The sequence below is a fragment of the Canis lupus genome, chromosome 8 (assembly GCF_011100685.1).
Source record: "Canis lupus familiaris isolate Mischka breed German Shepherd chromosome 8, alternate assembly UU_Cfam_GSD_1.0, whole genome shotgun sequence".
In the NCBI taxonomy this organism is placed as follows: Eukaryota; Metazoa; Chordata; class Mammalia; order Carnivora; family Canidae; genus Canis; species Canis lupus.
In genome coordinates this window covers 1630682-1645140 of record NC_049229.1, presented here as the reverse complement: position 1 = coordinate 1645140, position 14459 = coordinate 1630682, and the positions used below count along the sequence as shown (strand labels likewise).

Here is a 14459-nt window from a genome sequence, read left to right as displayed (position 1 = left end):
GAATCCTAGTTCTGCTCATGTAACCTGTGTATGATAAACCCCGGCCCCCCTGATCCCAGCACCCTCACCCCAGCCCCCTCACCCCAGCGCCCTGACCCTGGCCCCCTGACTCCAGCCCCCTGACCTCGGACCCCCGACCACAGCGCCCTGACCCCAGCTGCCTGACCCTGGCACCCTGACCCCAGCTCCCTCACCCCAGACCCCTGACCACGCTGCCCCAACCCCAGCTCCCTCACCCTGGCGCCCTGACCCTGGTCCCCCGACCCTGGCTCCCTGACCTCAGCCTCCTGACCGTGGTGTCCTGACCCGGGCTCCTTCACCCTGACTCCCTCACCCCAGCGCCCTGATCCTGGCCCCCCGACCCCGGCCCCCCAACCCCAGCACCCCGACCCCGGCCCCATGACCCTGGCCCCGAGCCACCACCATTCCGCTCCCTGTCTCTCTGAATTTAGGAAAGTGTCAAACAAACCCCTTAGTACAATGGGCCACGTTGGGGCCCATTGGGGGCATCCTTCTGGACTTTTGTTGATTTAACTCTCTTTCTTGAGGCAGGGTGACAGGGGGAATGAGGCTGGCTTGCAGTAATATGAATTCTGGTTAGCAGCAGGTATCCTGTGTCATTTGAGGGCTTTGTGCTAAATGCTTCCTTGCCCCCCAAGCAAGTAGACGCTGGGGGCATGGCCTTTCTTGCTTGTGGTTCACCCCATGTGCCCTGCTGGGTTTAGGCACTCAGGGAATTGCATAGGGCAGACACATTAAGGGTTTTACGCCCATTCAGTTAAGCTGCACAGTGAGTTGAGGCCAGGCCTGTCCCCTCCCAACACCAGTTCCTGCTGTTTCCACAACTAGTCTATGCACAGCATCCCCTAGGTGGCCACCCTGCCTCCCGAAACATGCCTTCCACTGGGCTAGAAACACCTACGGAGGGGAAAGTGGGAACTAGTTTGAGAAACACACCTACTCTCAAGCTTCTGAGAAGTTAGTCTGAAATTTCTCCTTCTGAAGGATCCCATAGGTCTGTTAAATGCCAGGGCCCCCAAATCTGTGCAGGGCCCAGCACCCTCGGCACATGAGTGGCTGCCCTGAAGCCATGGGGGGATGGGATCTGAGCACCCAGAGCCCACACTCCTGGAAACTCCACCTCCACAACTGATCACCTGTCCTACAGCAGAGGCGGATGCCCAGCCCCCTCCCATCTCCCGTACATCGAGTTCAAGGAGATCACAGAGGGCTGGGCAGAGGACACAAGGGATGGGCAGGCACCGCCCTTGAGACCCCCCAGCTTGGCCTCATCAGGAGACAGACCCACACCCAGAGCATCTGGTGTCCGCTCACCTGGAACCTGCGACCAGGGCCCATGTCTGCACTGAGGAGCCTTGGGAGCCGACCATCCTTAGGGGCCTGGACGGACATCTAAATGGGGCTGCGTGACTGACCACGTCCCTCCTGTTGGGCTCGGCGCCCTAGTCTGGGGACAGGAACAATTTGGGTATGAGACACAGCACCTGGGAGCTGGAAGGGTCCTGGCTGAGAGGCTAGGAGCTGAGGCACAGTCATCACCAGGCAGGAGCAGTCAAGGAGTAACCTGAGCAGAGCAGCGGCGCCTGTACTTATTAAGCACTTACAGTTTGTCAGGCACTGCTCACAACATCTGGGTGCTTAGGAGCTGTGCCAGCTATGCTGTCCCGCGGGTGGGGGTCGGAGCTCAGATGGGCTAAGTCATGAAATCACACAGCTGTCGCCAGCAAGAGCTGGAATTCGGCTGCCATCAGCGAGCCCCACCACCGGCGATCTCTCAGAGTTCCTGTGACATGGCTCAGGTGGAGCTGGGCTCAGGCATCATGCAGGGGCTGGGGGACGCAGCCGTGCCGAGCAGATGCCTGATGTCCTGTTGCTGTTGCATCCTGCTGATGGGACGCTCGGTAACCAAGCCCACGAACGGCTCATGAGCCCAGGGGGAGGAACAGACACCTGCCACCCCGGCCAGCCGGCAGGTTCACGTCTACTGCCGTCCACACATGCTGACAATGTTTTTAAAAATCAGAATCGAGCTGAAAACGGCCTCCTCCATTAAATTTCCCTGAAAAAAATAATGAAGTCACACGATCATGCTGTAGTGTACAAGCCTCCCTTCGGTCTTGAGAAATGCAGCCCTGAAATACGGAGCGAATTGCGATCGCAGAAGAGATGCTAAAACCTCTGCCCGAAGAATTTCCAGCATTACTTTCCCCCAAAGGCTCTTCCGAGGAAGCGCAGGGCATAGGTCATGCTCATTCGGGGGGCAGAAAAAACCACCCCCTGGGCGAGCCTGACAGAAATGCTCACCATGCCCAAGCGGCTCCGCGTTCCGGGTTCCCACCTCGCTGGAGTCCAGCCCCAGTCACAAGTGCTTGGTTCCCGAGCGTGCTCACACCTCACAGCCGCTCGGCCTGCTGTCCTGCTGTCCTGCTGTCCGCAGTTGGTGCAGGGGCGGCTCCACTGGGGCCCAGAGGCAGCGGGTGCGGGTGCGAGCACCCGGAGCCTGGGGTCACAGGTCATCCGGGTGGGCCTCCTCCTCGCACTCCCCTTACGGTGCCGGGTAGGGGAATGGGAGCGCTTCCCACAGCCCATGTGGCAGGTGCCCTGGGGGTGCTCAGGGGAGGCAGGAGAAGGGAGACCAGGCGGAAACGCAAGAGCACGGTCACAGTCATGACCCCTGCGGCCGGTGGCAGCGATGTCAGCAGAGTGGTCACCAGAGGGGAGAAGGCAGGGCCCGCTGCCTGGAGCGCCGCCGGGCAGTGCTGCCGAGGAGGGGTGACCCGGCGGTGCCCAAAGGCTGTGCAGGTGGGTGGGTGTCTGCAGGAGGAGGGCACTCTGGGAAGGCCCAGCGCTCGCAGTCTCCCACACCCCCACCTCTGGGCCACATGCCGGCCCCTGGGCAGCTGCCCCTTCCCTAACCAGGTCCCACTTCCCTTCGTGCCTACCCCCACCCCCATGGATGCAAGAGGTGAACAGGAGAGGGGCACAAAGTCACAAAATGAGGCCAGCAAGCGGGATGGGGGTGGGGGGACAGGGTGTGTCATCCGTCCAGCGTCCAGGTGAGGTCTGTCCCTGCCACGAGGCCCCGCAGGGTCTTTACAGGCGAGAGCAACAGGACCTACCTGCTGGGGTTAGGACGTGGGAGGGAGGGAAGGAGAAGAGGCGACCGCAGCGGAGGGGGGCCACGGTGGGGAGGGCCCGGGTCTGCTCAGAGTGTCACAAAACCAGGCTGAGCAACCTCAACCCCTGGCCTCTCAGTGCCACTGAGTGACTTTCTGAGGGAACCCCGGGCTCCTCCCCCATCCTCCCTGCCCCTCCCCAGGAGGCTCGGTGCCTGGAAGAAACGCACTTCCCAAGTCTGCCACTAGAGAGCAGAGCGCCCAAGGCAGGGCCCTCGCAGTCACAGCCAGGAGAACCTCCCCCGGGGGGCCCTTGCAGGGCACAGGGTTCTCTAAGAACCACTCTAGAACTGACTTTGCAGGACTTATTCCTTTGTTTCCCTGTAGGGTGTAGGGTCGGTGCCCAAGCTCCTGAGGAGGGAGCCTGACCTGCGTCCCATACCTATGACAACAACAGAGGCAAGTTATGCTCTGCTTCCCTTCCCTCTGCTCCCTCCCACTACCTCAAAGGTGGTTTGGGGGATGAAAGGGTAACTGAGATAGTGACCCTAGGAGAGCCTCGCCCGGCACCTCGATGGTGGTAACAGATGGTTCAGAGGACTCCATGTGCCTAAGTTGGAGCTAGCAGCTTGTACAGTGCTGGCTGGCAGGCTGCAGAGCCAGAAGATGGTCTTCTTTATGTACATTATCCATCCATCCCTCCATCCATCCATCCCTTTGTCCATCCATCCGTCCATTCATCTTTCCATCCATCCATCTATCCATCCATCCATCTATCCACCCATCCATCCATCCATCTATCCACCCATCCATCCATCCATCTATCCAGCCAGCCAGCCAGCCATCCACCCGTCTATCCATCCATCTATCCATCCATCCATCCATCCATCCATCCATCCATCCATCCATCCACCCACCTATCCATCTATCCAGCCAGCCAGCCAGCCATCCACCCGTCTATCCATACATCTATCCATCCATCCATCCATCTGTCCATCCATCCACCTATCCATCTATCCAGCCAGCCAGCCAGCCAGCCAGCCAGCCAGCCAGCCATCTACCTGTCTATCCATCCATCTACCCATCCATCCATCCACCCATCTATCCATCTACCCACCCATCCATCCACCTATCCATCTATCCATCCATCCATCTATCCATCCATCCATCCACCCACATGTCCATCCATCCCTGCCTCCCTCCATTTCTCCATCCATCCGTCCATCTGTCCATCCACCCATCCATCCGTCCTTCTATCCTTCCATCCATCCATCCATCCATCCATCCACCTCCCTCTCTCTCTGTCTATAGCAAGCCAGAGTATTTAAACCACTGTGCCAGAAGCATTGAAAAATCTAAATATCCCCTTTAAAAGTTATCATTTCCAGTTACAGAAAAATGTGTTCACTGTAAAAATTTTTCAAACCATCAAGTCACCATAAAGAAGAAAATGAAACCGCTGGCCATCCTTCAACCCAGAGCTTGCCACTCAACTTTTGGCCGACCTCCTCACATACCATTATAGAGTATTTACACAACCCCAAGGTAAAATCATGCATGGCAGTTTGGGTAATCTAACTCCTGTCTCCTTTCCTGAACACAACCTAGAGCAACTCCTAAGATAGCTTGGTCTACTGAGACGCTTACCTATTTAATAGGTTGATGGGCAGACTTTATACACCAGCCCCCCACACCCCCGGGCCTCTACCCGGGACTAGGCACTGGAAGAGGCCTGAAAGGGGCATAGTCCTCAGGCCTCTCCTCGAGGGGCTTGCAAATGCTGAAGATGCACATTCAATCCCATTTATGTTCAGGAAGCATTCAGTGGGTGCTTCCTGCGTGCCAGGCCTGGGGACCCAGCAGGAAGGCAGCATGAGACCCTCAAGGGCTCATGTGTACACACAAAGCAGCCAGGGTAATCACAGCAGCCCTGGCTGTGAAGGGTGATAGGATGGGGTGCAACTGGAGAGAGGGCAACTCGAGTCCACAAAGTCTGAGAAGACTTCTTGGAGGTGACATTTAAGCCAGGCCCTAAATAGAGTCTGAGGGTCCTGCCATACCCAGACCCAGGAGGCGTGTGAGACAACAGTGAGTGTGAAGGCCCTGAAGCAGGAAGGGGTTTTGAGCACTCAAAATCGGTGGAGATTTTTACTAGGGAGCTGATCGATACACTTCAAATAATAGACCAGATGGTAGGTCTAAAGTGATGCAAGAAGACCAAAAAAATTTTTTTCTTAAGAACTTATGTGCATTTTCAAATAACCTGTCCTGGGTTTCGTATGGATTCCTGAGAGGTGGTGAACGATACAGTAGGTGGCTGCCTGACACAGGGGCTATTGGCCTCAGAATCAGTTGGGGACATTTAAAAATCTGGGTGCCTGGGCCACACCCCAAATGAGTACATTATAATATTGGGGGAAGTCACCTGGGCATTCTTTTTTTAGTTTATGTTTTTAAAAGCTCCCAAGGTAGAGCACCTGAGTGGCTCAGTGGGTTAAGCATCTGCCTTTGGCTCAGGTCACGATGCTGGGTCCTGGGATGGAGCCCTGTGTTGGGCTCCCGGGTCAGTGAAGGGTCTGCTTCTCCCTCCCCTCCCTATTCATCCTCTCTGTTACTATCTCAGTCTCTCTCCCTAATAAATAAATAAAACCTTTTAAAAATAAAATAAAAGCTCCCCAGATGATTCTAATATGCAGGCCTGGCTGAGGGTCACTAGCCTAAAAGGGTAAAAACAAAGCAAAATTACATCACAAAATAATCGAAGAACTTAAGTGCACTGGATGAGCCAACTGAAAATTCTTCATGTGCCCATCAAAGCATGTTCTGGGGCTCAGTGGGCGTCTCTGCCATCTTCCTTGTGAGGCCACCCACCCCTGGCTTCATCCATCACAGCGCTGTTGTTTTTGTTTTAAAGATTTTATCTATTTGTTCAAGAGACACAGAGAGAGGCAGAGAGACACAGGCAGAGGGAGAAGCAGGTTCCCTGAGGGAGCCTGATGCCAGACTTGATCCCAGGACCCCAGGATCACAACCTGAACTGAAGGCAGATGCCGGACCCCTGAGTCCCCCAGGTAGTGCTGCTGGTTTTGACAGAACTCTCACAACAGGCCCCAGAGAAAGAAACAGCCCCATTCTCCACAAAAGACACGACGCTCAGCAGAGCCACCTCTCTCGCATCCCAGTGCCCAGCTCACCAGAGGCAGCACCCGGAGCCCCTGATGCCCCCAGAAATTCCTCTGTTCTGCCCATCAGGCCTCCACACCCAGCCCGGCCTGCAGGCCACTTTCCAGGTGCTGCGCGACCCTGGGCAGAAGCCATAAGCTCCTTTTGGGACCCATGTGCACCACAGCAACCCACACTTCTAGAAAAGCAGCATCTCCTGCTCTGACTAGTCCAGAGAAGCACCACTGGTGCCAGGTGGGAGCCAAAAACAAAACTGCAGATACTGGAACTGGGGTGCGGGCAGCGTCTGCCCAGACCCTTCAATGTCACTTCGCCAAGGACACCTGTCCTGCCCTGGCCCCTCAGAGGACTGAGGCCTTTATGGCAGCATGAGGCTTGGGGAAGCAGGGGGATGGGGTACAGAAAGCAGCCTTCTTGGGCCAATTTCTGCCTGGGGCCTGGAGATGTGACCAATGCTGGTCCCTGTCCTCCGTCCCTGGCCAAGGCCCAGAACTGAGGAAGGATAAGTAGGCACAGTCGGCCACTTCCCAGGAAAATGCCTGGCCCCTGGAGCTGAAAATTCCCCTCCCAGACCTGTGGTGAATGAGGACAGAGGGCAGCGGTGGGAGGTACGGTGCTCCTTCCTCGGACCCTGGAACCCACTCTGAGCTCCATCACTGCCAACGTGTTCCGCCTTCAGCTGCAGAGGCCCCACCTTCTTGTGTCCCCTGCCTTCAGGGTCTGTGAGCCCCCATCACGGGCCAGGGACAATCTCTGGCACACAGGGTAAGGTTCGTGGCCTCCAGCATTTGCTGGCAGGACCAAGGGGGAGCCCGACCCCAGTAGCCACGGAACCCAGCTTCAGGGGGATCTTCAGGGAATACACAGGTGGGCAAAGGTAGGGTGGGAAGGAGGCCACCATATGGTGTGTGTGGGGGTGAGTGGAGAGCTGAGGGGCCAGAGCACGTGCGGGCCGGGCAAGTGACATTCAGCTGCTGGCATGGGCAAAGTGCTCCTGGAACGGGAAGGTCAGTGTGGTTGGCACAGAGCATGTGTGGGGGAGGTGGTGGGAAGTGGGGAACATGGGCTTCCAGCCTGACCGCTGGTTGGGGGGGGGATGAAACCACCCATCACTGAGCAGCACCAAGATGGCCCATGTGGCATGCTAGCCAGCCCTGTCCTCCCTCTGCGGTTCTCTGCCACCAGCCAAGGGCTGACAGGCATGGATGGGAAGAGGTGGGGAGACGTGAGGTGTTCCCAGCCTGACCCAGGCTCAGGCCAGATGCCCCTCCTCGAGGATTCCAGCAGCCCCCCAGACCCCCTGTGCCCTGGCCGCTCTGGGGCCTCCCCTCTGCCTTCAGGCTCTGAGCAGAACCTCCCAGAACAGCACTCACATCCCTCTTTGGAGCTCTCTCGCCCACGTGAGCAACCTGGGCCCTGTGGACTGTGAAGGCCGAGAAAATTAAGGCCATCCCACCTCAAGTTTAGCATTAGCACAAGTACAGCCATCTTAGGCCCCTGTGAATAAGAGCTGAACTTTATAGGAAAAACTGCTGCAGAATGTCCTCGGCAGGGAATCCCATATCAGATCTTAATAAACTCCCCCACCCTTGCCCCCATATTGGGAAAAAAAAAATTCCTCCACCCCTTCTGAAAATCCCCTAGACAGCCCATAAAAAACCCAGCCGTAACCCACTTCGGGGTCCAAGCCCCTGCTCCGCTGTGTGGAGTATATTTGGACCCAAGCTCGAGCTTGTAAATAAACCCTCATGTGCTTGCATCGGTGTCAGCTCCCTGGTGGTTTCTCAGATTCGCAATCTTGAGCACAACATGGACACCCCAAGAGGCCGGGCTGGCAGCCCCCCTGTACAGACCCTGAACCGGGGGCCTGCCAAACAGCAGTTCTCAGACTCAACATCCACGGTTTCCCTTCTGCACTCATGAAACCAGAGAACATTCCAGTCCCTTAAACACCACAGTAGCCACGGGACCAGGCGTCGTCCCTCCAAGAGGCCACTCCACTTCGCTTTCAGTAAAGACCTGACTTCACTGCCATCATCACTGCAACTTGCTAAAATTAAAAACTTCCACCCAAAACACAGCAGAAAGGGTGAAAATGGGATACAGTCCATATCTGACAAAAGGACTTGCCCAGATACAAATCAGGAAAAGAAACTAATAGAAAACCAGACAAAGACGCCTCACTTGGCAGAGCAGCGAACAACTCTGAGGTCAGCTCAGGTCCCGCTCAGGGCCGGCCGTCTTCGGGGGCCCGGAGGGACCTCAGGAGGTGAGGATGCGAAGGAACAAGGACCCCCCGCTGCTCCCGGAGGCCACGCGGCTGGACTGGCAACCACCGGCTGAACGATGCTGGGGGCGTGGTGGGCACAGCGTCCTACCCCGCTGCAGGCACCAAGGTGAAGGCCTGGGTCCCCCAAGGCGGCGCTCAGACTCTCCGCAGCACCGTCCAGTTGGCTCCACACCCCCTAAGTGCCCGCAGACCGGGAACGGACGACCAGCCAGTCCTGTATCTACTGGTCCACGGAATGTGACAGAGCAAAGGGAAAAAATCAACGCCCCACAACAACGTGGAAGAGTCTCATATAACAGGGACAGGGCATCGGGGCAGGGAGTGCCAGGGATGGGGACGGGGAAGGGGTGGGGGGATGGGGGGACAGGGATGAAGAGAGGGGTGACAGGGATGGGGGATGGGGCAGTGGGAGGGTGGGGACAGGGACAGGGGCCGGCGGGGTGGGGGGATGCCGGGGACAGGGAGGGGGCATGGTGGTGGTGGTGGTGACAGGGGTGGGGGACTGGGTGGCAGGGTGGCAGGGGGGAATGGGGGGAGGGGGGATGGGGACGGGGGGGGGCCCCAGGGCCATGCCAGGGGAGGGGTGGGGGGCTAGAGGGACACCAGGCGGCAGGTCCACCCAACCCTTGAGGTGGATCCCCCTAGCCGGCCTGCAGCAGGTCACACTGGAACCTCCTCCCTCGGTGTCCTACTTGTAGGACCCCCCCTGCCTGGAGCTGGACACCCGGGGTTGACCGCACATGCCCTCCCTCTGCCCTTCCCGGGGCAAACCGGCTGCGGCGGCACCTGCTGCCTGTCGCCCAACGGCCCGCCCTGCCGCCCCGCCCACGTCTCCGGGAGGCCGCGGAGCAGGGTCCGCCGGGGGGTCCGGGGGTCCGGGGGTCCGCGGGTCCGCCCGGGGCAGGCCTCCCGCCGCAGCCGCCCCGTGCTCCGAGCGGTGGGGCTGCGCCCACGAGCCCACGGCGGAGCTCAGCCGGCAGCAGCGCGGGGGTGCGGCCTCCCCCTCCAACTGGGTCCCCCGGGCGCCGACCCAGCACCCACCCGGCCAGGAGCGCGCCCCCGGGCCGGCCGGGGAGGGGGCTCTGGCCGCTCAGGACACGCCCCGCAGCCCCGCAGCCCCGCAGCCCCGCAGCCCCGCAGCCCCGCAGCCCCGCGCGGCCCCATGCGGATGCGGATGCGGATGCGGATGCGGATGCGGATGCGGATGCGGATGCGCGCGGCAGACTCAGCCGGGGGTTCCTGCGCGGCCGCGCAGAGGCGGGGGAGGCCCCGGGGCTGGGGGAGTCCCGGGGCGGGTGGGAGCGGCCGGCGGTCGCGGCTTCGCCACCCCGGACCCCAGGTCCCAGCCCGAGGACCTGCCGCCAGCGAGCTGTCGAGCTGTCGCCTGCGGCAGAAGTCCCGGCCCGGCCATCCCGTTCTGCACAAGAGAAAACCCGAGCCTGCGCTCGAGCCGGCTCCGGGCCGACCCAGGCTCCGTGTCCTCTGGGCCCCTGCGGGCGGGCACTACCGAGCTCCAGGCTGCACAGGAGGGTAACTGCGGAGGGCCCGAGGGAGGGCGCGAACCTACCTGACCACGCAGCTTGCAGAGGGCAGGACCTGAGCCCCCCGCCCCGCAGAGCCCATTGTCTCCCGCAGGGCTCCAAACAGCAGCTGGAACCACTGCCCTTAAACATCCCCTCTGGGCAGCCCGGGTGGCTCAGCGGGGGGCTCAGCGGGTTAGCGCCGCCTGCAGCCCAGGGCGCGATCCTGGACACCCCGGATGAGTCCCACGTCGGGCTCCCTGCATGGAGCCTGCTTCTCTGCCTCTCTCTCTCTCTCTCTGTCTCTCATTAATAAATTTAAAAAAAATCCCCTCTGACCTTCTTACTTGGCCTCATGCCAAGTAAACAATAGTAAGTACATTATAAGGACACAAACCGTCTCACTCTCTTCAAATAACGTGAAACACAGAACAGAAAGTTCACCGTTCTAAAGCACACAATTCGGGGGCACCTGGGGACTCTGTGGTGGAGTGTCTGCCTTGGGCTTTGGGTCCTGGGGTCGAGTCCCCATCAGGTCCCCACAGGGAGCCTGCTTCTCCCTCTGCCTGTGTTCCTGCCTCTCTGTGTGTCTCACGAATAAACAAAACTTTAAAAATAAAAAAATAATAAAAATAAAGCATACGATTTGCTGGCACTTAGCACATTCACAAGGTTGTCAGCCACCCCTACCCATCTAGTTGCAAAAACAGTTTCCTCATTCCCAAATAAAACTCCTCACCTACCTATTCACCAGCTACTCCTCACAACCTCCGACAACCACCAGCTGACAGTGTCTAGAGGTCTACGGGTTGCCCATCAGGGACAACTCCACATGACGGAGTCCTACCCTACGGGGCCTCTCTCACTTGGCACCACATTTTCCAGTCTTCTCCGTGGGACAGCATCTCCTCTGTGCCTCCTTACGGCTGAGGAACGCTTTGCTGTGTGGACAAACCACTGTTTCTTCATCCGTTCATCAGCCTGTGAGCATTTCCACCTCTGGCTTTGACAGAGAAAATACATCCTGGGAACATCCTCGTACAGGTCTCTGAGCCTTTGTTTTCGATGCCATTGGGCAGGTACTGGGTGACACGGTAATTCGAAGTTTACCTTATTCAGAATCCCCCAAGTTGTTTTCCATAGCAGCTGCCTCCTTTGGGATTCCCACTGGCAGTGGATGGGGGTTTCAATTTTGCCACATCTTCAATACTTAAAAAAAATGGGGATCCCTGGGTGGCACAGCTGTTTGGTGCCTGCCTTTGGCCCAGGGTGCGATCCTGGAGACCCGGGATCGAGTCCCACGTCGGGCTCCCGGTGCATGGAGCCTGCTTCTCCCTCTGCCTGTGTCTCTGCCCCTCTCTCTCTCTCTCTGTGACTATCATAAATACATAAAAAAAAAAAAAAAGAAGAAGAAGAAGAAAAAAAAAATGCCAGCCACCCGCGGGGATTCAAAGTAGCATCACCCAAACCCTCTCTTGATCAAACATGAATGTACCTTACTCTAGTGCTCAGCACACTGATGGCAGGATGGAGGCTGGAGTACATTTCATCCTATCAAATCCAGTTCCCAGAACAGGCTTTGGTAAAATGTAACTATTTGAGGAGAACATCATCATTGGTTTAATTTCCCTCATTACCGTGCCTTATTCTCAGAAGGTCTAGGGTAGGGTCCGGGGGATTGTAACCTCATTTCTAATCAGATCTGGGTTGTTAGGACTCTACGGGCTGACCGGCAACAACAACAACAACAACAACAAAAATGTACTCTATAATCTGTTGACATTTTGTTACCCACAGGACTCAAAAAATACATGTGCATTTCAAAATTTAATAAAACCAAAAGACAGGAGCAAATGTTTAAAGAGAATTAAAGATCTATTAACAAAAATAGGGCAAGCCAGCAAATTGCGAAACACTGCATCCAATGTTTAAAGGTCCCCTAACTCTGGTTTATAGGATGTTGGCATGTCCTATTTTTTAAGGCTCTATATATTGAGAGCACAAATTTAAAATTCTGACTCAACTCCCAGATGCTGAGCATAATGAGAAAACATGGCCAGAGCTGGCAATGGAGAGAGTCAAGGAAGAAACGGCAGGACTGGGGGACTGTTGCAGGAGACATCTGTCACCGGAATGCCTGAGCTCTCTGCAAACTGGGAACAAGGGACTTGGCATGAACCTTGAGAGAAGCCCTGGGCATGGGAGGCCCACCTGCACAAAACCACCTCTGTCTACGGAGATTAGCTTGTGATTTCACGCTGCTGTCCAAGAAACCTGTGACAGACTCAGGCCCTTCAAAATGGTCGTGGGTTTGATCCTGGATGGTTACTCACTGCCTGAGGAGCCTCCAAGCCTCCGTCGTCTCTGTTCCACAGGAACCACACACCACCTGCCCCCCTGGAAGAGAATGGCGTGTGGCGCTCCTCCCCTAGGAGGGACTCAGCTGACACCAGCACTCCTTCTGGCCTTCTGGGTGTTAAGCCCTGAGCTCACCGTGGCACAGTGGCCCTCCCTGGGTCAGGAAAGGTGGGGTCAAAGTCAAACACGGTCAAAGACCCTTCTGACTGTCCCTGCAACCACTCCTCCCTCTCCAGGACCCGCACCCAGGAAAGAACAGAAGCAATGAACTTTCTGGTCTTCTCTCTGCCTTTTGGCTGGGGCCTCTTTTTCCCAGGTCTGGTTTGAACGAAGAATAAAAACAGATCATTTCCCAGGTGCAATAGTAGCAGTGATGTCATTTTAAAAAATCTTTCAGAGATGTGTGCTGAATTATTTATGAACGATATCTCACATGATGTAAGGAATTTGCTTCAAAATAATCCTATAGGAAGAGGTGAGGGTAGCCCAGGTAACTCAGCAGTTTAGTGCTGCCTTCAGCCCAGGGAGTGATCCTGGAGACCGGGGATCGAGTCCCATGTCAGGCTCCCTGCATGGAGCCTGCTTCTCCCTCTGCCTGTGTCTCTGCCTCTCTCCCTCTGTGTCTCTCATGAATAAATAAATAAAATCTTAAAAAAAGGGATCCCTGGGTGGCGCAGCAGTTTGGCGCCTGCCTTTGGCCTAGGGCGCGATTCTGGAGACCCGGGATCGAATCCCACATCGGGCTCCCGGTGCATGGAGCCTGCTTCTCCCTCTGCCTGTGTCTCTGCCTCTCTCTCTCTCTGTGTGTGACTGTCATAAATAAATAAAAATTAAAAAAAAAATTAAAAAAAAATCTTAAAAAAAAAAAAAAAAAGGAAGAGGAAAGGTAGGGGTACTGATAAAACCTCCTGGACTGGCCATGAATCTGAGTGATGGGATACATTAGGGGTTATACTATTATCTCTATATTTTTGAAATTTTCCATGATGAAATTTTTTTTAAAGATTTTATTTTTTTTTTTGAGAGAGGGCATGAGCAGGGGGAGGAACAAACAGAGGGTAAAAGCAGGCTCCCCGCTGAGCAGGGAGCCCAATGCGGGGCTTGATACCAGCACCCGAGATCATGACTTGAATTGAAGGCAGACATTTAGCCAACTGAGCCACCCAGACACTCCCATAAGGAAATATTTTTTACAAATAAGAAAATGCTAAATAAACATGGTTAAACAGGTACAAACATAGTGCTAAGTGAAGGGTGTTCTTTCCAGAGTTCCCTGTCCCCATCCTAAAAGTCCACTGGGTATGGAGACAGATCTTCCCCCTCCTTGTTCTTAGTGGTGAATTTTTCGGATATACAAAAGGACGAGAGAAAGAATAACTATCACAGAGCCTCCGAACACCTGCACTCAGGGTATTTGATAAGTGACTACAGAGGGTACCTGAGGGGCGAATGTGGCAAGGCAGGCCTGCAGCCCCCACAGCGGGGGCACTGACCCCTAGATGGAAGCCAGAGATCCCCCGGGTACCCTCTCTACTCACTCTAGCATGCTATGGAACCAGGCAAGGCATGTCTCCCAAAGCTTCTGTTCCCTGTCAAGTGTCTATTGTTCTTATAAATGATCCCATGATCCCCTCTCTTCACTAGGGCTTGGCAAATGTGATGTGTGGGGCAACGTTTCAGCATGTCTCTGAAATCTGGAGATATCTAAATCAATATCATTCCCACTCTACAGATGAGAAATGCAAGTTCAGAAAGGCCGAGAGCCTGAGGAAGGTCCAAGGGAGTGGGCCAGATCCTCAGACGCTGGAAGCCTGGGTGCACTTTGCTGCAAAACAGGGACTCCAAGACTCCTGCTTATATGACACTGTCACATCCCAGCTCAGCAACGGGGAGTCTCAGGGCCAGGTGTGCAAGCACAGGCAGTCCAGTCCTAAAGCAGCTCCACCCATCAGCCGCCCCTCTCTCGGAAGC

General features: G+C 56.2%; 1 protein-coding gene across 3 annotated transcripts in view; it reads right to left on the bottom strand.

Moving 5' to 3' along the window:
- The window catches only part of SLC24A4 (solute carrier family 24 member 4), a 168391-nt gene that overhangs the window by 108450 nt on the left and 45482 nt on the right, over nt 1-14459 (bottom strand). Inside the window, exon 1 of one of the 3 annotated variants that reach the window (XM_038544122.1) lies at nt 10178-10414. The exons of the other annotated variants lie outside the window; for them this stretch is intronic. Within the exon in view, the coding sequence (XP_038400050.1) occupies nt 10178-10283 (106 nt within the window). The 5' untranslated portion in view covers nt 10284-10414. Of the gene's footprint in view, nt 1-10177; nt 10415-14459 lie in introns of those variants that run through there. 3 annotated transcript variants of the gene reach the window in all.